General features: G+C 41.5%; 1 protein-coding gene across 1 annotated transcript; it reads right to left on the bottom strand.

Annotated features, from left to right (window-relative positions):
• Positions 1–337: 337 nt before the first annotated feature.
• Positions 338–18,927, bottom strand: LOC139749934 (carbohydrate sulfotransferase 11-like). The gene is made up of 6 exons (XM_071664362.1): positions 18,036–18,927; positions 15,362–15,523; positions 13,866–13,976; positions 4,348–4,472; positions 2,989–3,196; positions 338–784 (listed from the first exon to the last, which is right to left on the bottom strand). The coding sequence occupies exons 1-6, from the start codon at positions 18,624–18,626 to the stop codon at positions 473–475; spliced, it is 1,509 nt and encodes a 502-aa protein (XP_071520463.1). The 5' UTR covers positions 18,627–18,927; the 3' UTR covers positions 338–472.
• Between the last annotated feature and the right edge of the window lie 5,082 nt (positions 18,928–24,009).

Here is a 24,009-nt window from a genome sequence, read left to right as displayed (position 1 = left end):
TATACATGTGTATGGGGTGGGTTGGGCCATTTCTTTCGTCTGTTTCCTTGCGCTACCTCGCAAATGCGGGAGACAGCGACAAAGCAAAAAAAAAAAAAATGTATTTCAGTCATTTGCATGGGCAGAACTTTACTCACACTAGTATATAAAGTCTTATTATCATCAGAAACAGAAACATAAACACATAATCTAGAAAATGCCATTTGTTCTGGAAATTATCTCAATACTGGGCAAGTAGATGTGGCCTCATGCCAAGAGAAATTGGTGTGTCATTTGATGTTCACAACAGTCATTTACATTTGTGTGTGTTCACATGTACCACATTCTGAAGGTTAAAAGCTGAGAAGTATGGACAGGATAAACTGCACTTACATCAGTGGACACATCCCTCTTTCACTCTGAAAATCCCTTGAGCCCAACTATATGTAAGTTATGTATATTTGATACTTCATCAAAATACAAAACATAAGTGTTACCTTTCCTTTGCCAAATTTAGATGTTCACCAAATGAATACCCAAACAAATCAAAGTCCAGCTTATAACATTCATAGAGTAACATAATTTGTTGTTTTGTCAATGTTTTATAGTACTGAGAAACTACTTCTGCTGAAGACACTTGAGCTTTCTTCAAGTTCCTCCATTCATGAATATTCTGGATCTCTTTCAGGTTGGCCACTTGTGCCAAGAATTGTTCTTCAGCAGCCATGGTCTCTAGCTTGATAATTACCTGGTAGTCAGAGGCACAAACACCACACTGTACCCAATATGGTGTCCAACACACTACCTGAATGGAAACAAAGTTCAATAATGGAGTATACTATAAGATTTTGGGTAATATAAAGAAAGGTATTACACTGTATTCATACTTTTACTGTTGATGATAAGCATGTCTAGCTCTTGCGACAGTTAGTAATGGACTAAGCAATCAGAGAATTCAGCAGTGTAATGTTAGGGAACCTTGGTTATACATTTACAATGAAAGTGCAATTATCTAACTACTATGCAACCTGCGATAAATCATATAAATAAAAAAGTCGTATATGGTAATGAGGAAATTTTAATCATGTTAAAGAAGATCAAAATATATCAATAATGCAATACTGTATTTTATTCATATACTCACTGAAAAGGTTCTGAAGTTCCTCTTAAGGCTATGCAACATAGGTGAAGTGGAGCCTCCACGAAAGTTGTCTTACCTGCGTTGATATTATAGCATTGCTAGTCTTCAGCTTGCCTCTTTCACTGTGTTTTATGGTGGCAATGTTGATTTTCTCCAAAACTGATATTACTTCAGCTTCACTGTATTGCCTCCCAATGAACATGTCTAAATGCTTGGAACATTTTTACCGGAAATTGTGAAGGGATGACTCTTTCCTGAAATCGAAAGCCTACGACAACAGCCAGTGAGAAACAAGGGGGTTCTCAAGCAGTGTAGTCAAGAAACTAAAGAGGGACTCCAGCAGTTCAACTGAGAAATAAGCGAGGAACTCCAACAATGAAGCCAAGAAACATATGCTGGACTCCAGCAATTTAAGGGCAAAATAAGTAGGGTACTCCAGCGGTGTTACTAAAAAACAAATGAGGGACTCAAACAGTGTAACTAAGAAAGACTTGTGGGACTCAAACAATGTAGATAAGGAACAGGTGAGGAACTCCAACAATGTAAATGAGAAACAGGTGAGGGACTCCAACAATATAAGCAAAAGCAACTGCAGATACTTGAAGAATAACATCTCGAGTGACTAGTTCACCAAAGCTTGTACAAATTCTATTGAAGGGTCCAAAGTTTGTACAACTGGAAATATGACAATTAACTGATATTAGGGGCGAAGTAAAGTTGACTTTGATGTATCAGGGCCTGAACATTCAGGATGGCAAAAGGCATATATTAGACTAAACGAATTCAAATTGTGGTGTATGGGAGGCAACAGGCTGTTAGCAGATTTAACATGCATGAAGTGGTCAAACTGATCCATAAAGTTGTCTGTGGGGCTTGGTTGTGGAAGATAGTCTGTGGTCTGTATGCATTATGAATGACAGTAGAGACTAAATGTGTACGAGGCCATTGTGTGTCTGTTCCTGATGCTACCTTGCTCAAGTACTTCACTACCAAAAGCAATTTCTGTCCCTTTTTATGTGAGCATTGTGATATAAATCAGTGCATTAAAAGCTAAGAATTAAAGGGCATATAATGCTTAACCCTTAAATGATGGCCCACATCAACTGACATGTTATAGGGAATGTCAGCCCACATCAGCTGATGATTTAGAGTGTGAAGCAAAGTTTCAAGATAAAAAACAAGAACAGCAATATCCTTCTCACTATGTCACACACACACACGCTTCACACTCATTTTTAGATTGAATGGGGTAATACTTCTAAATGTATTCATGTTATTCACCAGCAGTTTTGTATCTATGTATGAAATACAAGTGCAGTGTGAAAACAAGTTCAAGAGAAAGAAAGAAATAAAATCACATCTTTCTCTTAGCAAGAAATACCAGACACAATCACGCCTCACAAATTTACCCTCTCCTTCACTCTCATGCCAATTTTTCAAGGGTGCCCCACCCATGCCCAAATTGAACCTTATTATAAACTGGTTGGAGTGGGTGTTGAGTTTTCTGTAAGTTTACCAGTTTTACAGAGAATGGATGTTTCAACATAACTGTGCGTGACAAAGAACTTGCTAAAGCTAAAAATTTGCTGCTCCACTTCGAGTTGCCATCCTGGGCTATGGTCTAGTTAGCCTATTCAGAAATCTGGCCCTGATGAGACATATCAACCATAGTGCTCACCACCCCTCACTCTGTAGGGAATCAGGTCAACACAAAGGTATATCTATAACTTTCCAAATATTTTTTCTTACTTTTGCATGTTAACACATTTCATAAATGTAAAGAATTTTTTGCACCCACCATGATGGATTTTCAAGATCATTCCCACTATTTAAGGTTAATGTGAAAAAAGAGATAGAAAAAAACTCACCTCTTCATGCCACTGCTCAGCAGTTGTTAGATTTTTAGTGGAGTCTATAACATAATCAACAAATTCTGAGAAAGTGGGAGTGTCTGAGGTCACATTGCCGTTGGCCATTCGGTATTTAAGTATGATAGCTTGCTGTAGACCCAGAAAATATGGTACAAATGGCTTGGGTTTTGGAGTTTCAATCTTGTCCCTGTAGGCCGAGAGCAACCTAGAAGTAGAATGGAATAACTTGCTTGATATAGATGGAAGCTCCAGTACTGCAAGCATGTATAGGTTTCTTTTTATTTCTGCTAGTGTTTCTCAGCTGTATGATAATAGTAAGCAGTAGCCTTAACTCTTTATTCTAAGAAGCTACAGTACCGACTGCCTCCTTGTGCAGCAAAGAAAATGAACAAGTAGATATGCCAGTGTATTATTTCCTTTAAAGAGATATGTCAGTGATAATCTTCATGAGGGAGTAGTAGGCAGGAGCACTAGGTAGAAACATAGATCAAAGAAAAAAAAATAGTAGTAGTCAGTAGGACCATTAGGTAGGAGCCTCTGCAAACACTAAGTTAGAGTTGCCCTCTGCCAGTGGCCTGTTAAAGGTGAAGCAGTAAAGGCTAAGGAGCAGCACTAGAGTTCACTAGTTATGAAGACTCTATTGATGTGACCACCACTTGAGGGACTTCCAGTTGGAACAGGCATCAGAGAAACGGATAGGTAGATAATCTTCATAACTTAATGAACACGGGTATTGATATTCATTCAGTGTTGAAATGCACGTGGGTTCCTTCCGCTATCTATTCATGAAAATTACAAATTACCTTCTGTCACAACATATCTGAATATACTATAATCAGTATATCTGTATCCTCATCACATCAGTTTATTGAAAAACTGTAAGCAGATACAAACTGATCTATTATCTCCAAAATGGAGAAGAAATTTATGTGTTTGGTTAAAATTCAATGCCAGTACTCACACTAGGTTCCTTTTTCATTTTTCTCTTAGTACCATTCTAAGCGCTGTCACTTTCTTACATTATGAGCCACTGCACAATATCTAATTTTGGAGCACAAGTGCTGTACATCTCAAGAATTATTTTGTGAAAATGTATGTTCAGCTCCTGCGTGAAGAAACTAAAAGGAACACATGAAAGACAATCGAAATTCTACAGGGATGAACGTGCAGGAAACCCTGTTAAAACAGAATGGTGTATATAAGTGAGGCATGTAAGAACAGGGATAAGTGGAGATTCTTCTGCCATGGCCACTACCTCGACAAGTGTTCCCAGAGAGAATGGGCATCAGAGATACAGATAGATAGATAAACAACTATAAAAGCTAATGGTACGATTCAAATATGGTAATGGCAAACCTGGTGAAGGGATGACGGACAACAATAAAGCGAAGAGATTTTTTGAAGACTTTATTTTTTTCTTCATTTTTCTTTGGTGCTTTGTATTCTTGGAACACTCGACGGTGTCCACCTCCAAAACGGGGCTGAAAATATAAGAATATCCCCAAATTAACGATGAAGGTACACAATGGTACTCAAGCTAGCAAGATGGGTAACATATTTAACTATGAGGAGACTAACCAGGAACTGGGATTTGCATGGAAATTTTTGATTGTGGAGGCACAGACTTTTACACAGTGTGGAGAACTTCATGTACGTACAATGTACCAGCACATCACACACAAACCAGGAGAAAATTAACCAAAAATGTTTGATCTTATCTCTACATACAATAGCTATACAAATAAAAAGCAATCATTCTATGCTCTAATTAGAGTCTGTCATCAAGGAAGACATTAGTGAAAACTGAAGTTAGTGCTCAGTATCTTCACTGTGGTGTTTGCACCATAGGCATGAAGAATCATGTGACATCTTGAAATGATGTTTACAATTGACTGAGAGGGTAAAGGCATGTATAGAGCATCAGATTGATGAAGAGCAGTGTGGTTTCAGAAGTGGTAGAGGTTATGTGGATCAGGTGTTTGCTTTGAAGAATGTATTTGAGAAATACTTTGAAAAACGGATGGATTTGTATGTAGCATGTGATATGGTGGATAGAGATGCTTTATGGAAGGTTTTAAAAGTATATGGTGTGGGAGGTAAGTTGCTAGAAGCGGTGAAAAGTTTTTACCAAGGGTGTAAGGCAAGTGTACGAGTAGGAAGAGAGGAAATTGATTGGTTCCCAGCGAATGTCAGTTTTCGGCAGGGGTGTGTGATGTCTCCATGGTTGTTTAATTTGTTTATGGATAGGGTGGTTAGGGCGGTGAGTGCAAGAGTTTTGGAGAGAGGGGCGAGTATGCAGTCTGTTCTGGATGAGAGGGCTTGGGAAGTGAGTCAGTTGTTGTTCGCTGATGATACAGTGCTGGTGACTGATTTGGGTGAGAAACTGCAGAAGTTGGTGACTGAGTTTGGTAAAGTGTGTGAAAGAAGAAAGTTGTGAGTAAATGTGAATAACAGCAAGATTATTAGATTCAGTAGGGTTGAGGGACAAGTTAATTGGGAGGTAAGCTTGAATGGAGAAAAACTGGAGGAAGTGAAGTGTTTTAGATATCTGGGAGTGGACTTAGCAGCGGATGGAACCATGGAAGTGGAAGTGACTTACAGGGTGGGGGAGGGAGCGAAGGTTCTGGGAAGTCGAGAACTTTATCTCAGAGAGCAAAAATGGGTATGTTTGAAGGAATAGTGGTTCCAACACAATGTTATATGGTTGCAAGGCATGGGCTATATAGACAGGGTTGTGCAGAGGAGGGTGGATGTGTTGGAAATGAAATGTTTAAGGACAGTATGTGATGTGGGGTGGTTTGATCAAGTAAGTAAAGAAAGGGTAAGAGAGATGTCGGGTAACAAAGATATTGTGGTTGAGAGAGCAAAAGAGGGTGTGTTGAAATGGTTTGGACACATTGAGAGAATGAGAGGAAAGATTGACAAAGAGGATATATGTGTCAGAGGTGGAGGGAAGAAGGAGAAGCAGGAAACTAAATTGGAGGTGGAAGGATGGAGTGAAAAAGATTTTGAGTGATTGGGGCCTGAACATGCAAGAGGGTGAAAGGCATGCAAGGAATAGAGTGAATTGGAACGATGTGGTACACCGGGGTCGACATGCTGTCAGTGGATTGAACCGGGGCATATGAAGCATCTTGGGTAAACCATGAAAAGGTCTGTGTGGCCTGGATGTGGAAAGGGAGCTGTGGTTTTGGTGCATTACATATGACAGCTCTACTTAATCACCATCTCCCGTGTTAGAGAGGTAGCGAAAGAAAACAGACGAGGAATGGCCCAACCCACCCACAAACACATGTATATACATAAACGCCCACACACACATATACATACATATACATAAACGCCCACACTCACACACAGACATACATATACTTTTCAACGTATACATACATATACATATACATTATATTTTTTTTTTTATTTTGCTTTGTCACTGTCTCTCGCGTTTGCGAGGTAGCGCAAGGAAACAGACGAAAGAAATGGCCCAACCCACCCCCATACACAATGTATATACATACACGTCCACACACGCAAATATACATACCTATACATCTCAATGTACACATATATATACACAAACAGACACATACATATATACCCATGCACACAATTCACACTGTCTGTCTTTATTCATTCCCATCGCCACCTCGCCACACATGGAATACCATCCCCCTCCCCCCTCATGTGTGCGAGGTAGCACTAGGAAAAGACAACAAAGGCCCCATTCGTTCACACTCAGTCTCTAGCTGTCATGCAATAATGCCCGAAACCACAGCTCCCTTTCCACATCCAGGCCCCACACAACTTTCCATGGTTTACCCCAGACGCTTCACATGCCTTGATTCAATCCACTGACAGCACGTCAACCCCGGTATACCACAACCATCCAATTCACTCTATTCCTTGCCCTCCTTTCACCCTCCTGCATGTTCAGGCCCCGATCACACAAAATCTTTTTCACTCCATCTTTCCACCTCCAATTTGGTCTCCCACTTCTCCTCGTTCCCTCAACCTCCGACACATATATCCTCTTGGTCAATCTTTCCTCACTCATTCTCTCCATGTGCCCAAACCATTTCAAAACACCCTCTTCTGCTCTCTCAACCACGCTCTTTTTATTTCCACACATCTCTCTTACCCTTACATTACTTACTCGATCAAACCACCTCACACCACACATTGTCCTCAAACATCTCATTTCCAGCACATCCACCCTCCTGCGCACAACTCTATCCATAGCCCACGCCTCGCAACCATACAACATTGTTGGAACTACTATTCCTTCAAACATACCCATTTTTGCTTTTCGAGATAATGTTCTCGACTTCCACACATTATTCAAGGCTCCCAGGATTTTCGCCCCCTCCCCCACCCTATGACTCAGTGAATGTAGGTTTACGGCAGGGGTGTGTGATGTCTCCATGGTTGTTTAATTTGTTTATGGATGGGGTTGTTAGGGAGGTGAATGCAAGAGTTTTGGAAAGAGGGGCAAGTATGAAGTCTGTTGTGGATGAGAGAGATTGGGAAGTGAGTCAGTTGTTGTTCGCTGATGATACAGCGCTGGTGGCTGATTCATGTGAGAAACTGCAGAAGCTGGTGACTGAGTTTGGCAAAGTGTGTGAAAGAAGAAAGTTAAGAGTAAATGTGAATAAGAGCAAGGTTATTAGGTACAGTAGGGTTGATTCAATTGGGAGGTAAGTTTGAATGGAGAAAAACTGGAGGAAGTAAAGTGTTTTAGATATCTGGGAGTGGATCTGGCAGCGGATGGAACCATGGAAGCGGAAGTGAATACATATGCATATATATATATATATATATATATATATATATATATATATATATATATATATATATACATGTACATATTCATACTGCTGCCTTCATCCATTGCTGTCGCCACCCCGCCACACATGAAGTAGCACACACACACACACACACGAATTAGTGCTAGGAAAAGACAAAAAATGCCACATTTGTTTACACTCAGTCTCTAGTTGTCATGTGTAATGCACCGAAACACAGCCCCCTTTACACATTCAGGCCCAGCAGACCTTTCCATGGTTTACCCAAAACGCTTCACATGCCCTGGTTCAATCCATTGACAGCACCTCAACCCCAGTACACCACATCGTTCCAATTCACTCTATTCCTTGCACGCTTTCACTCTCCTTCCACATCCATTTTGGTGTCCCGCTTCTCCTTCTTCCCTCCACCTCTGATACATATATCCTCTTTGTCAATCTTTCCTCACTCATTCTCTCCATGTGTCCAAACCATTTCAACACAATCTCCTCTGCTCTCTCAGCTACACTCTTTTTATTACCACCCATCCCCCCTACCCTTTCATTACGTACTCGATCAAACCACTCCACACCACATATTGTTCTCAAACATTTCATTTCCAACACATCCACCCTCCTCCGCACAACCCTATCTATAGCCCATGCTTTGCAGCTATATAACATTGTTGGAACCACTATTCCTTCAAAGAAAATAATTTTTGCTTTCCGAGATAACGTTCTTGCCTTCCACACATTCTTCAATGCCTCCAGAAGCTTCGCTCCCTCCCCCCAACCCTATGACTCACTTCCATGGTTCCATCAGATGCTAATTCCACTCCCAGATAACTAAAACACTTCACTTCCTCCAGTTTTTCTCCATTCAAACTTACCTCCCAATTAACTTGTCCCTCAAACCTACTGAACCTAATAACCTCGCTCTTATTCACATTTACTCTCAACTTTCTTCTTTCACACACTTTGCCAAACTCAGTCACCAACGTCTGCAGTTTCTCACCCAAATCAGCTGTATCATCAGCAAACAACAGCTGACTCGCTCTTCCAGAACAGACTGCATACTTGCCCCTCCTTCCAAAACCCTTGCATTCACCTCCCTAACCACTCCATTCATAAACAAATTAAACAACCATGGAAACATCACGCACCCCTGCCACAAACCGACATTACTGGGAACCAATCACACACACACACACACACACACACGCACACACACACACACACACACACACATATATATATATATATATATATATATATATATATATATATATATATATATATATATATATATATATATAAGATATACATAAGTATACGTATGTAAGTAGGAGAGATGACCAGAGAGCGTTACTGGATTACGTGTTAATTGATAGGCGCGTGAAAGAGAGACTTTTGGATGTTAATGTGCTGGGTGGTGCAACACGCACATATACATACCTATACATCTCAATGTATACATATATATATATACACACAGACATATACATATATACACAAGTACATAATCCATACTGTCTGCCTTTATTCATTCCCGTCGCCACACATGAAATAACATCCCCCCCCCCCTCGCCTGTGCGCGAGGTAGCGCTAGGAAAAGACAACAAAGGCCACATTCGTTCACACTCAGTCTCTAGCTGTCATGTATAATGCACCGAAACCACAGCTCCCTTTCCACATCCAGGCCCCACACAACTTTCCATGGTTTACCCCAGACGCTTCACATGCCCTGGTTCAATCCATTGACAGCACGTCGACCCCGGTGTACCACTTCGTTCCAATTCACTCTATTCCTTGCACGCCTTTCACCCTCCTGCATGTTCAGGCCCTGATCACTCAAAATATTTTTCACTCCTTCTTTCCACCTCCAATTTGGTCTCCCACTTCTCCTCGTTCCCTCCACCTCTGACACATATATCCTCTTAGGTCAATCTTTCCTCACTCATTCTCTCCATGTGACCAAACCATTTCAAAACACCCTCTTCTGCTCTCTCAACCACACTCTTTTTGTTACCACTCATCTCTCTTACCCTAATTATTACTTACTCGATCAACCCACCTCACACCATATATTGTCCTCAAACATCTCATTTCCAGCACATCCACCCCACCCCGCACAACTCTATCTTCAGATTACGTCTCGCAACCATATATCATTGTTGGAACCACTATTCCTTCAAACATACCCAATTTTGCTTTCCAAGATAACGTTCTCGACTTCCACACATTCTTCAACGCTCTCAGAACTTTCACCCCCTCCCCAACCCTATTATTCACTTCCGCTTCCATAGTTCCATCCGCTACCAAATCCACTCCCAGATATCTAAAACACTTCACTTTCTCCAGTTTTTATCCATTCAAACTTACCTCCCAATTGATTTCTCTCTCAACCCTACTGTACCTAATAACCTTGCTCTTATACACATTTACTCTCTGCTTTCTTCTTTCACACACTTTACGAAACTCAGTCACCAGCTTCTGCAGTTTCTCACCCGAATCAGCCACCAGCGCTGTATCATCAGTGAACAACAACTGACCCCCTTCCAAGCTCTTTCATCCACAACAGACTGCATACTTGCCCCTTTTTCCAAAACTCTTGCATTCACCTCCCTAACAACCTCATCCATAAACAAATCAAACAACCATGGAGACATCACGCACAACTGCCGCAAACCAACATTCACTGAGAACCAATCACTTACCTCTCTTCCTACACGTACACATGCCTTACATCCTCGATAAAAACTTTTCACTGCTTCTAACAACTTGCCTCCCACACCATATATTTTTAATATCTTCCACAGAGCATCTCTATCAACTCTATCATATGCCTTCTCCAGATCCATAAATGCTACATACAAATTCATTTGCTTTTCTAAGTATTTCACACATACATTCTTCAAAGCAAACACCTGATCCACACATCCTCTCCCACTTCTGCAACCACACTGCTCTTCCCCAATCTGATGCTCTGTACATGCCTTCACCCTCTCAATCAATACCCTCCCATATAATTTACCAGGAATACTCCACAAACTTATACCTCTGTAATTTGAGCACTCACTTTTATCCCCTTTGCCTTTGTACAACGGCATTATGCAGGCATTCCGGCAATCATCAGGCACCTCACCATGAATCATACATACATTAGATAACCTTACCAACCAGTCAACAAAACAGTCACCCCCTTTTTTAATAAATTCCAACGCAATACCATCCAAACCCGCTGCCTTGCCGGCTTTCATCTTTCGCAAAGCTTTTACTACCTCTTTTCTGTTTACCAAATCATTCTCCCTAACCCTCTCACCTTGCACACCACCTCGACCAAAAACCCTATATCTGCCACTCTATCATCAAACACATTCAACAAACTTTCAAAATACTCACTCAATCTCCTTCTCACATCACCACTACTTGTTATCACCTCCCCATTAGCCCCCGTCACTGATGTTCCCATTTGTTCCCTTGCCTTACGCACTTTATTTACCTCCTTCCAAAACATCTTTTTATTCTCCCTAGAATTTAATGATACTCTCTCACCCAACTCTCATTTGCCCTCTTTTTCACCTCTTGCACCTTCCTCTTGACCTCCTGCCACTTTCTTTTATACATCTAGTAATTTGCAATATTTCACTGCAAAAATCGTCCAAATGCCTCTCTCTTCTCTTTCACTAATCTTATATATATATATATATATATATATATATATATATATATATATATATATATATATATATATCAGGAGAGAAGTATCAGGAGAGACTGTGTACAGAATGGAAAAAGGTGAGAACAATGGAAGTAAGGGGAGTGGGGGAGGAATGGGATGTATTTAGGGAATCAGTGATGGATTGCGCAAAAGATGCTTGTGGCATGAGAAGAGTGGGAGGTGGGCTGTTTAGAAAGGGTAGTGAGTGGTGGGATGAAGAAGTAAGAGTATTAGTGAAAGAGAAGAGAGAGGCATTTGGACGATTTTTGCAGGGAAAAAATGCAATTGAGTGGGAGAAGTATAAAAGAAAGAGACAGGAGGTCAAGAGAAAGGTGCAAGAGGTGAAAAAAAGGGCAAATGAGAGTTGGGGTGAGAGACTATCAGTAAATTTTAGGGAGAATAAAAAGATGTTCTGGAAGGAGGTAAATAGGGTGCGTAAGACAAGGGAGCAAATGGGAACTTCAGTAAAGGGCGTAAATGGGGAGGTGATAACAAGTAGTGGTGATGTGAGAAGGAGATGGAATGAGTATTTTGAAGGTTTGTTGAATGTGTCTGATGACAGAGTGGCAGATATAGGGTGTTTGGGTCGAGGTGGTGTGCAAAGTGAGAGGGTTAGGGAAAATGATTTGGTAAGCAGAGAAGAGGTAGTAAAAGCTTTGCGGAAGATGAAAGCCGGCAAGGCAGCAGGTTTGGATGGTATTGCAGTGGAATTTATTAAAAAAGGGGGTGACTGTATTGTTGACTGGTTGGTAAGGTTATTTAATGTATGTATGACTCATGGTGAGGTGCCTGAGGATTGGCGGAATGCTTGCATAGTGCCGTTGTACAAAGGCAAAGGGGATAAGAGTGAGTGCTCAAATTACAGAGGTATAAGTTTGTTGAGTATTCCTGGTAAATTATATGGGAGGGTATTGATTGCTTTTCGAGATAATGTTCTCGACTTCCACACATTATTCCTGGTAAATTATATGGGAGGGTATTGATTGCTTTTCGAGATAATGTTCTCGACTTCCACACATTATTCAAGGCTCCCAGGATTTTCGCCCCCTCCCCCACCCTATGACTCAGTGAATGTAGGTTTACGGCAGGGGTGTGTGATGTCTCCATGGTTGTTTAATTTGTTTATGGATGGGGTTGTTAGGGAGGTAAATGCAAGAGTCCTGGAAAGAGGGGCAAGTATGAAGTCTGTTGTGGATGAGAGAGATTGGGAAGTGAGTCAGTTGTTGTTCGCTGATGATACAGCGCTGGTGGCTGATTCATGTGAGAAACTGCAGAAGCTGGTGACTGAGTTTGGTAAAGTGTGTGGAAGAAGAAAGTTTAGAGTAAATGTGAATAAGAGCAAGGTTATTAGGTACAGTAGGGTTGAGGGTCAAGTCAATTGGGAGGTGAGTTTGAATGGAGAAAAGCTGGAGGAAGTGAAGTGTTTTAGATATCTGGGAGTGGATCTGTCAGCGGATGGAACCATGGAAGCGGAAGTGGATCATAGGGTGGGGGAGGGGGCGAAAATTTTGGGAGCCTTGAAAAATGTGTGGAAGTCGAGAACATTATCTCGGAAAGCAAAAATGGGTATGTTTGAAGGAATAGTGGTTCCAACAATGTTGTATGGTTGCGAGGCGTGGGCTATGGATAGAGATGTGCGCAGGAGGATGGATGTGCTGGAAATGAGATGTTTGAGGACAATGTGTGGTGTGAGGTGGTTTGATCGAGTAAGTAACGTAAGGGTAAGAGAGATGTGTGGAAATAAAAAGAGTGTGGTTGAGAGAGCAGAAGAGGGTGTTTTGAAATGGTTTGGGCACATGGAGAGAATGAGTGAGGAAAGATTGACCAAGAGGATATATGTGTCGGAGGTGGAGGGAACGAGGAGAAGAGGGAGACCAAATTGGAGGTGGAAAGATGGAGTGAAAAAGATTTTGTGTGATCGGGGCCTGAACATGCAGGAGGGTGAAAGGAGGGCAAGGAATAGAGTGAATTGGAGCGATGTGGTATACAGGGGTTGACGTGCTGTCAGTGGATTGAATCAGGGCATGTGAAGCGTCTGGGGTAAACCATGGAAGGCTGTGTAGGTATGTATATTTGCGTGTGTGGACGTGTGTATGTACATGTGTATGGGGGGGGGGTTGGGCCATTTCTTTCGTCTGTTTCCTTGCGCTACCTCGCAAACGCGGGAGACAGCGACAAAGTATAAAAAAAAAAAAAAAATATATATATATATATATATATATATATATATGATAAATACATAAATGATACATAGATAGACAGATAGATACCATTTTCTGTATATGATAGCATCATTTGCGACGATCCGTTGCAGATGTTTTAGAAACGCATATAAGAAACATATGGTGAATTATATACAAGTGAGCACCTACCAGGTATTTCTTCCTGTCTCTGGTTTTCTTGTTATATACATCTAGATCCGTGTTGTCGTCATTCACATGTGCCAGACGTAAGAAGTACGCCATCCAAGTGGTCGAGGCCACCTTCAAAATGAAGTAAACATAGGATTAGATATCTCTAATTCATTTACATCAGTTTTCAGTCCAATGTCTATCTCTGGGGTAATACTACACAGCAGGTACTAAAAGAAAATCTCAGAATTCCTAAATTTTCCTGTAAATTTTGGTATCTTTCTCAAGGAAATGAATTGGCTCCAAAACCTCATAAGGAGTACTTTCCATACTGAATAAAAGTATGGGGTTGAAATATTGTTTGAGGGGTCATTAAGGCTGTGATTAATTAGTTAACCTATTAGAAGATTCTGTATGTCTTGGGTATCTGTCAACTAGAGGAAGAGTTCTGAGATATTTTCCATGATCACTTCAAAAATAAAGGCGTTTCATTATATTCTAGTTTTCAAACAAACTCTTTTTGGAGACTACAAATTCCTTGAACTGTTATGTTCGAGGGTGGAGACGAGTGATGAATTGTAGAGGTTGGTCTCTGAGTTTGTTGGTGTGTGTGATAGGATGAGAATGAGACGCAATACAATGGTATGAGAAACGGTCACAGCACAGGAACAGATGAAACTCTCATATACACCACACATAACTTAGGACAGTCGGTGAAAACTGATGGTTTTCCGTCCCCATCACACACTTGAGTTGCACTATGATCTTATATTCATGATTCAGAGACTTCAGTATTCTTTCCTCACTTGTCAACACGAATGAAATAAATATACATGTGTATGAGTAATACTCATGAAAATATCGAGGTAAGCCAAGCCCTTCCAGTAGTCTCATGTACTGTATCAAGAACAATGACTAACTGCTCATTATATGTTCTCAACCACTGAGAATAACTGTCTTACTACAGGTCATGCAACACATCATGCAACACATCATCATGCAACACATCATCATGCAACACATCATCATGCAACACATCATCATGCAACACATCATCATGCAACAGACATTCTGGTGTTGGAGCTGATGATGTTGGATGTCGTTACGCTTGTGCCCAGCTGTTCCTAGATCATGGTAGTTCCAGACCAACACTTCCCCCTACAGCTAACAACAGGATTTTACTTTGTATAGAAAGCTATGATAACACACACACACACACACACACGCACACACACACACACACACACACACACACACACACACACACACACACAATAGAAAAAAAATGCTTTGTACTTGATCAAAGAAATGAATGACCAAAGGAGTAAATACGACCAAGCATAAATGAGGCTTGACATTGTGCTAACCTTAGCTCCCTTCCAGCAAAGAAAACCAAGCACACTTAAGACCTAATGACCAATAGCGGATCATGCAGCTGATAAACACAACCTCGTACATATAATAATCCAGTTCCTGGAGAAACGTCATCTTCGTGTCAGGACTGTAAACTGTCTTACCTTATACACAGGGCAGTACACCAGCGGAGGAGTCCTGGATGTGTCCCACACTAAGTTGATGTACTGACGTATGGACAGTTCTGGGTGCTTGAGGCACGTCTCTGTCAGCCGGGCCAGACGTTCCTCCTGTACTCTCATCTGCTCAGAGATCAAGTCACGAACCTGAAAAGAGAAACATAATTCAGTGTCAGAATCTCATTCCAAGGCCATCCACAACAGAGCTACAGTCTAAACGAACCATGTGTGTAAAATTCCTACACATCATTTTATTATCTCTAGATTCTAACAATTTAGTGATCCTTTTTCTACGAACGTTGCTGCATCTCTTGTCATATCATCTACGGCTGGACACCATGTCTTCATTACAGTGTTTTCCTTCACCTCCTCAAGCGTGTCTTATAATCTTCACCGATTATTCCATAACTCAAGCCACTTATATCTTGATCTTGATCTAAACGCAACTATATCTTTATATCTACTACTTCCATATTCATAATAAGCTAACTATAGTTACCTCCATATATCTACTATTTCCATATTCATTATAATCTAATTATTGTTCTATCCTTTACCTTCTCTTTTCATGATACGGAGCAACTCTGTCTTATCATATAAATTTATACTTCCACCAACTCCTCTCGTTTTCTGTATCGTATTCCACCCCTCTAACAATACCTTTCATTTCTCTCATACTTTTAGTAACGTAACACTACCTCAATCGCACATTAATCTTTCTCCAGTGTGTCAACCAGTCCAGTCCAAATTTATCCTTACATGATCCAGGAACTAATGGGATTTAGAATTTCTTCCCTTTACATCTATTACCTTCGTAGACGCATCATTATCAGTTTTCTAATTTGTCAAGGGAATATTCAAAATCTCAGACTATCACTGTCCTAATGAATTCCATTTGCATCTCCTTCGCTCACGATTCTGAGAGGACGAGTCTGTGTTCATTCTCATCAACAGTAACTAATGCTCGTCTACCTTCACACGCGAAATAACACTTTATGATCACTTAAAGTCTTTCCAGCTGGCAACGGAATGTTAACCTGCTGTGATGATTGGTCAGAAGCATCTGGCAGACTACTGACACCACACCACACGAACGACAGTTGGCGAAACTAAAAGCATATGGCATCCAGGGAGAAATATACAACTGAAATTCAAATTTCTTGCATTGCAAAAAGCGGAGCCCATTTCTACTGGAATTCCCCAAGGAGATGCTCTAGGTCCACTCTTGTTCATAACTTTCATTACTAACCTACCAGGTGTAGAGACAAGTGTACTTAGGATATTCCAAGATGAGTAGTCAATAAGTCCCGGCACTGGTGAATGTTATTGTATACCTAGGTCGTAATTCCAGAAGTATGAGTATATCTAAAACAACAAGACAGCGACCTAGAAGAGATGAAAAGTAAGGACCTCAGAGTATACATGAATAATACAGTCATACTCAGAGTATACATGAATAATACAGTCATTCTACCAACATATCTACACTGGGGTATACAAGGCAGACCCATAAAGCTTACAAAGACTTTTCACAAACCACATTTCATATCGTTAAAAACGTTTGTACAAAACAGGTTAAACCGGCACTAAGACACAGTAACAAATCGATCAAATGAGTACTTGATGAATACTGATAATATGTAGATATAGATAAGTCTTAAAGTATATAGATAAGATCAAGATAAGTTCTTGAGGGATAGAAATAAGTGTACGATTAAAGAAGAGGATATGATAAGTCTTATAATGAGGCAATGCTTCCAAACACGGATACATTAAGCACGAAAAAGAGTGAAAAATAAGAAGGCAGTGTGGTAAAGTCTCCTTTGGATACCAGACACTAAATGAACGGAATTTACTGCCAGAGGAAATGGGCAATCAAAGGACATTAGCATATATAAAGACAATTATGATAGAAAATGAAATTTACGTAAGACATTCTAGGAATTTAAAAACAACCTATGCATGCGCAAGTAGTGCTACATACGAACAGAGACGAACAGAGGTAACAACCTGTTCCTTCACCACGGGTCAACAATGTACCGTATGACCCCATTTCCCTTTCATTTTCCGCTACGCCACAGTAATACCACACAGCCCTGGTGACACTGACATTGCACATCCTTTTCGTATCCCCACCTAATAACACTACCACTTGCTCCCACTCATTCACTACTTCCACTAGAAAAAGCTTTTCAAAGAATTTGTCCTACTCGTCCACCACGCTGAGTCAAACTTTCCCAAACATCTTTCCTGTTCACGTCATATATACACACAGTAGTCCTTCCAAGCGTGTATCATAACTCACGTACCATGAAGCCTGTCATCAAGTGATGGACGGAGCTTATCATTTATTCCCACTTTTGTTACGAGAAGCTAAAGTGAGGATAAAGAGTAACGTGCAACCTCGAGGCTGGATAACGGTCCGTCCGGATGTATGTAACGGCCTCCACCAGGCTGGTACATCCGTGGCCGACTGACCTTGTTGTAGGTCGATGTATACAACAACTTCCTCACCCAGAAATGGATGACCAGTGAAAGACATCCTTATCAGTCATGACAATTGATCAATTATGATAACTTTAGAGGGACAGATAACGTCTTCTTGTTTCACTAAAGCCACGTAAACTGCTGATGATATTCTGAAGTAGTGAAGAGTTACCTCGGGGTCCTGGTGATGCATGGAGATGCTTTTCAGGATGCTGCCGTTGGTGGGCGCCACTACAACAGGCCAGTGTTGGTCGTCTGGGTCGGGCGCACGCCACAGCCTGCAGGGGTACACGTCCCTCGTCGGGTTACTGGGGCCAACATGATTCTTCATCTGAAGTTTGTATTGCCTCATGGAGCAGTTGACGGCACTAGGGAAAATGACCTGACTTCCCCTGGTCTTTGGAGACGATGTGTTTGATGCCAACGACCGGGGCCTTGTGGTGGAGGAGGAACTCGACTCAGAATATTCTCTCTCGTACGTTTGGATTACTACTCGATGGCCAGTTGTAGTCTCAGAGCCGCGTGACTCCTCCAGTAAGACTTCTCCGTCGTCTTCCTCTTCCTTCCACGATAGAGTCGGATCACCGGCACCATGAGCCACCTTCTGCCCATTGCTCTCTCGTCGGGTACTGACCTTCACTGGTGTTCTTCTCTGGTATCCTTCCACAGACTTGTATTCCAGTAGGTGTACGTTGATGTACACCAATATCACTAATACACAGACGAGTACCACAGCCTTCAGTCTCCTGCTTAACATAAGCATTTCAGATGCAACGCCTCAGGTCTGTAATGTCTGCTATTTTCAGTAAATATCTGTCAACATTTACAGGTTATTTTCTTTCGTATGACACTCATGATTTAAACAGTCTATTTAGCCCTTACATTGCACATTCGGTGACACAGCTATATCATAAATCTTATTCAGCTTTCTGTAAACATACACCAGTCTGTAGAAAACGTAGAATCACGATTTGATGTGATTAAATCGTAAACACAGTACAAATCCCGGGTCAGCCGCGGTGCGTCCACCGTCCGTCCACCACCAAGTCTACCCTCACAATGACGGAGTTGAGACCCAAGATGGTCCTCAGGTGTCTGGCAGTTAGTGTTGCCAGATCTGGGCGTTTATATTCTTGTTGGTCCGTTACTACATCACACCTCGAAAGCTGTCAACTGCTTTGAATTTTGATCAACGAAATTAGTAGAACAATTCTGCGAATATTTGTTATTAGAGATGGTGAAATAACTGAATTAGACATTGACAAAATGGTAATTTCCCAAGCGTTGTATCATGGTATTATCAGATATATTCTAAAGAGCAAGTATGATGATCATGAAACGCTTGGTTTTCCAAAGAGTTCGTTGGTTGTTGTTAAAGTTTTTGTGATGCAAGAAATTATAGAAAAATCATCTAAAATACCAAGATCTGGTCACAAACCTTATTGCTCTATCTTGTAGTATTTTGTACATATATTTTTATATTGTGGTGAAACTAAAGCTGAGGGAAACAAGTGTAGGAACAGAGACGTTGAACAAATGGATGTTGGTCATACTTACATAAATTAATTGATAGATAGAGAAATAGATAAACGCAAAGCACGAAAAAAGTTGTTCTAGACACACCCACCTACCCCCGCCACGTTACCCCCCTTAATCACTCTCCCTTACAGTGGTTACGACCAAACAAAGCACACATTGGTTGGTCTATACAGAATGGTGTTAGACGGCGGGAAACAAGTGTGATGCTGGGATTCAAATAACTGTCTCCACGAAACATGTCGTGCTACATGTATAGAAATATTACATGTTCGATAAAATTGTATGAACTCCTACTGAAGTGCCATTTCACCTTCTTACTATCATTACGGACAAGTGTGATCATCCTATCTACATAAATGAATAAATATATATCCAGAAACTTTGATTTTCCTTCTTGAAAAAGATTTGTTCACTAGTGAAAGATGTCTGTGAGTTGTATGTTTAGTGGCTGTGTGATCTGGTCATGTAGAGGGTAGGCGGTGCTGGCCACTGTGAGGCTGCGGTACGTGGGTGTGTTTACTGGGATGGAGAAGGTGATGGGATGATGATATGTAGAGGAACAGAAAGGAGTAATGGGGTTTGGTAGGTAGTAGGATGGAAATGTAGTAGACGTATTCAGTGGAATGGTTCAACGAACATGAATGGGACAGGGGTCGTGTTAGTTGAGTGGAATCGCGTAATAGGGTGTGTTGCGTTAACAGGTGTGGACTGGGGTTTTGGATTGGTGGAGTAATGTGGGACCGGGATAGATGGAGCAGGGTAGTGGGATGGGGTTGTGTACCGTGAGGGATGATGTTGATAGTCACGCAGGACAGAAATATTGGTAGCTAGCCCAGCAAGTGGGGGTGTGGTGAGGGAGGGAGGTTGTGGAAGTGGTAGTGCTAGTGAGGAGGGGAGGGAGTGGGTAGCGCTACCCTCCCCTCATGGTGAGGAGAGTAGGTGATGTTAGTGAGGAGGGAAGCGTAGTGGTTGGTGCTAGTGAGGAGGGACGGCCTGGAGTGTGAGTGTTAGATGAGTGTGGTGTAGCTAGGAGCCGGAAATGACTGTGGTAGTTGTGGTGAGGGTGTAGTAGTCTGGCGAGGTGGGTTTGTGGTAGGAATGTAGGTCAGTGAGGAGGAACTGAGATAACAGGACGGGTGGTGGAGTGGGATGTGAGGCGCCTGGGGACGGATGAGGTCTAGTGAGAGACGGGCCTTAAGGACGAGTTAACGAATAAGAAAATCATGAAACATTGATCATCCACAATGTAGAAGACACGAGGATATAAAGCAAAGATAACACAAGGAGCGACGAGTGGAGACTGTGACCTGGCCAGGTGAAGTATCTTAGCGTTTATAAGAGCTTCAAGTAAGTTTAGTATGCGGAAATAGCCACTAAGTCTACCTCTAACCATCTGGGAATCTTGTTTAGATGTCGAAATTTCTTTTCTTGCGAACAGTTCCTTTGTTTATACAAAGGATTGATTCGTCTTTGTATAAAGTCCTGCTCTCACATTTGGGGTGGTTCTAGCTCTGCATCCTTGCTTGAGAGAATAGAGTCGATAGCGGTTCATCTAATAAACTGTCTCAGGCTAACTTCCATACTTGACCCCCTTGCCCTACGCCGCATTGTTGGTTCACTTTCCCTCTTCTATAGGTATTACTTTGGTTTTTGCCCCTGAGAGCTGGCTGCTTGTGTGCCCCACCACAAGCTAGACCACGCAATACTCGGCAAGCTGCTGCGTCTTTCCCTACACGTCAAAGCTTTGGAACTCTCTACCTTCTCATGTCTTTCCCAATAACTATGACCTGAGACATCTTAAAAGACAGGGTTTTCACTTCCTCCAAAATTCATAAATGCTTTCCCTTGTCTTTTCTTTTTCCGGTTTATAATTCTCTGTATATGTCAGCTACGGTCTGGCCTTGATGTGGACTTTCGTCCGTGGTTCATGATCATGGGATCACTTACGACGAATTTCTGGTAACAAATATCTTTAAAAAGACGCAAATAATTCATATTGATAAATGCGATTAAGCCTCACCTTCCCGAAGTAATAAACTTGAGGAAGAAGTTACCATTGGTTGTGCTTTCTACGTCCCTGCTCTCAAGATGGCATTTCTAGAATTTTGATATTTTTTGGAAGTATAGTTCTTACCTGCAGAGGTTTGGATGATTTTGAAGAGTTTTTCTGTCTGTATAACTTCTAAAGTTTTTAAATTCTCGTTATGGAGTCTAGTAAAAAGTTTGGTTGAGGTCACCTCTCATACAAGGGTTGCATCTTCCTGGTCATGACAAGGAGATTGTTGACCATCGCGCCGAGAAATTTCTAAGCGATATTGGATATGTCTTAAAACCCTGTGATGGGCAGGAATATCTCAGTGGAAGTCATCAAAGATCACTTATCTTATTCTTTACCTTCTATATCATCTTCCGGCTCCTTACATGGCTTTGGGTAAGCGTCTGCTTATAGAAACTTGACCGCGACGGTATGACCCTTGAACACGACACTAAGACTCTTGAACACGACGTTACGACCCTTAAGCACGACAGTATGACCCTTGAGAACGACAGTACGACCCTTAGTTATGATAGTTTGGCCTCTGAATTTCCATGGTATAGAGGTTAGCATAGCCGGGGTCAGGCGCATAGGTGTGACTCCTGGTTGCGACATTCAGTCCACGGTCAATCCAGCTGCTCATCCTAACCAAGGTGTTGGTTGATAGACTGGGCACCTGACTGTGGCTAGAGTTTACGCCGGGCACTTCACATGCCCTGGTTCAGTCCATCGACAGCACGTCGATCCCAGTGTACCATATTGTTCCAATTCACTCTATCCCGTGGACGCCTTTCACCCTCCTGCATGCTTAAGCCCCGATCGCTGAAAATCTTTTTCATTCAATGTTTCCATCTCCAAACTGGTCTCACAGTTTTTCTTGTTCCCTCCACCTTAACGTAGCTAGGACGCCATTTGGTAAACAAATGGCGTCCTAGCTACGTTTCTTCGTTGTATATCAACTGACTGTTATGATTCTCTCTTGTGTGATTATTACACGAAAGTGCACTTGGGAACTTATCGTGTTTCATTTTTCCCCTGGCCTCATAGGAATATATATATATATATATATATATATATATATATATATATATATATATATATATATATATATATATATATATATATGTATATGTATATGTATCATTAATGAGAGGACCTTAATTAGGGCATACAGTTCCCGTGTCGTCTCAGCTAACATAATCTTAAGGTTCAGGTCAATGCCGGGCCTTTATATCGGAGGGTCGCACCCAAGAAGTGTACCATCATACCCAAGAAGTGTACCATCATACCCAAGAGGTGTACCATCATACCCAAGAGGTGTACCATCATACCCAAGAGGTGTACCATCATACCCAAGAAGTGTACCATCATACCCAAGAAGTGTACCATCATACCCAAGAGGTGTACCATCATACCCAAGAGGTGTACCATCATACCCAAGAAGTGTACCATCATACCCAAGAGGTGTACCATCGTATTCAAGGAATGTACCATCACATCTAAGGGTGCTCAATGATGGTACTCAGTGATCGTACAGTAAGGCTGAAGGCAGCAATTGTTCATATCATAAAATTTCTAATGTACTGATGTCATTTTGATCCCCTGATAGATGGAAAGCCTTGGTTTGTTACGTGGGATGAACATCCCATGACTTTACAAGAAACATTATTTTTCTTCTTTACGTTAAGAGAGACGGTACGGGCAGCTAAATACCCGAACAAATGAAGGTAAAAATTCATGGTTGAGGAAGCTGTATGCACAGTGAACCAACCATCCAAGAGCAGAGTGACCACAGGAGTCACATGTTTGGAGATAAATGAAAACACGAGAAATAAATGATGACGTTTTTCGCTCATGCATGACGGTCCGACCATTGGTAATGATGACTTGACCTTTGCCCCTGACCCTTAAGGTCAAACCACTCTACCGAAAGGTCGTAATGTCGTCCACGAGGGATTAATGAAGAATGAAGAGACAAGACTGAGGACCTGTACTCACTAGGTCATTCTTGTCTTGCCCCGACACATTAAACCATCCAATGTCCTCACATAATTCGCTAGTCACGCGAGAACCGAGACCAACGCAAGAACTAAAACTATGAAAAGTTGGTGAAATGATAACGAAAGTAAATGTAAGTAAAACTTTAAGAAAACGACAAACATGCACATGCATACGGTGCGAAGTAGCACCATCAAAAACACGACTCGAAAATAATATTGTGTTGAGGACACCAACAGGTGTGTGTGTGTGTGTGTGTGTGTGTGTGTGTGTGTGTGAGGAACATCAGACCCTGCAACACTGTATTCCTTATTGATTGCTGCAACACCGCCAAGTGAGTCGACATTGCCCGACTTGTGTGTCACACGTATTAACACTGTGGTCACACGTGGGACTTACTATAGCCTTCACAACCCTGGTGGAGAGTAGCAACATGGACGAGCAGACGGGGCTCAGGGAGGCACATGTGAACTTTATAGACTCCCTGGGTAAGTTTGGCCCGAAATCTATTGGAATTAGATCACTGTTTAATAGAAGATCAAAAGCAGTTCTAAGAGAGATTTAAGTTAGGCAG

This window comes from Panulirus ornatus, chromosome 8 (assembly GCF_036320965.1).
Source record: "Panulirus ornatus isolate Po-2019 chromosome 8, ASM3632096v1, whole genome shotgun sequence".
Lineage (NCBI taxonomy): Eukaryota > Metazoa > Arthropoda > Malacostraca > Decapoda > Palinuridae > Panulirus > Panulirus ornatus.
Note: the sequence above shows the minus strand (reverse complement) of the source record. Positions and strands in the feature narration are given on the sequence as shown.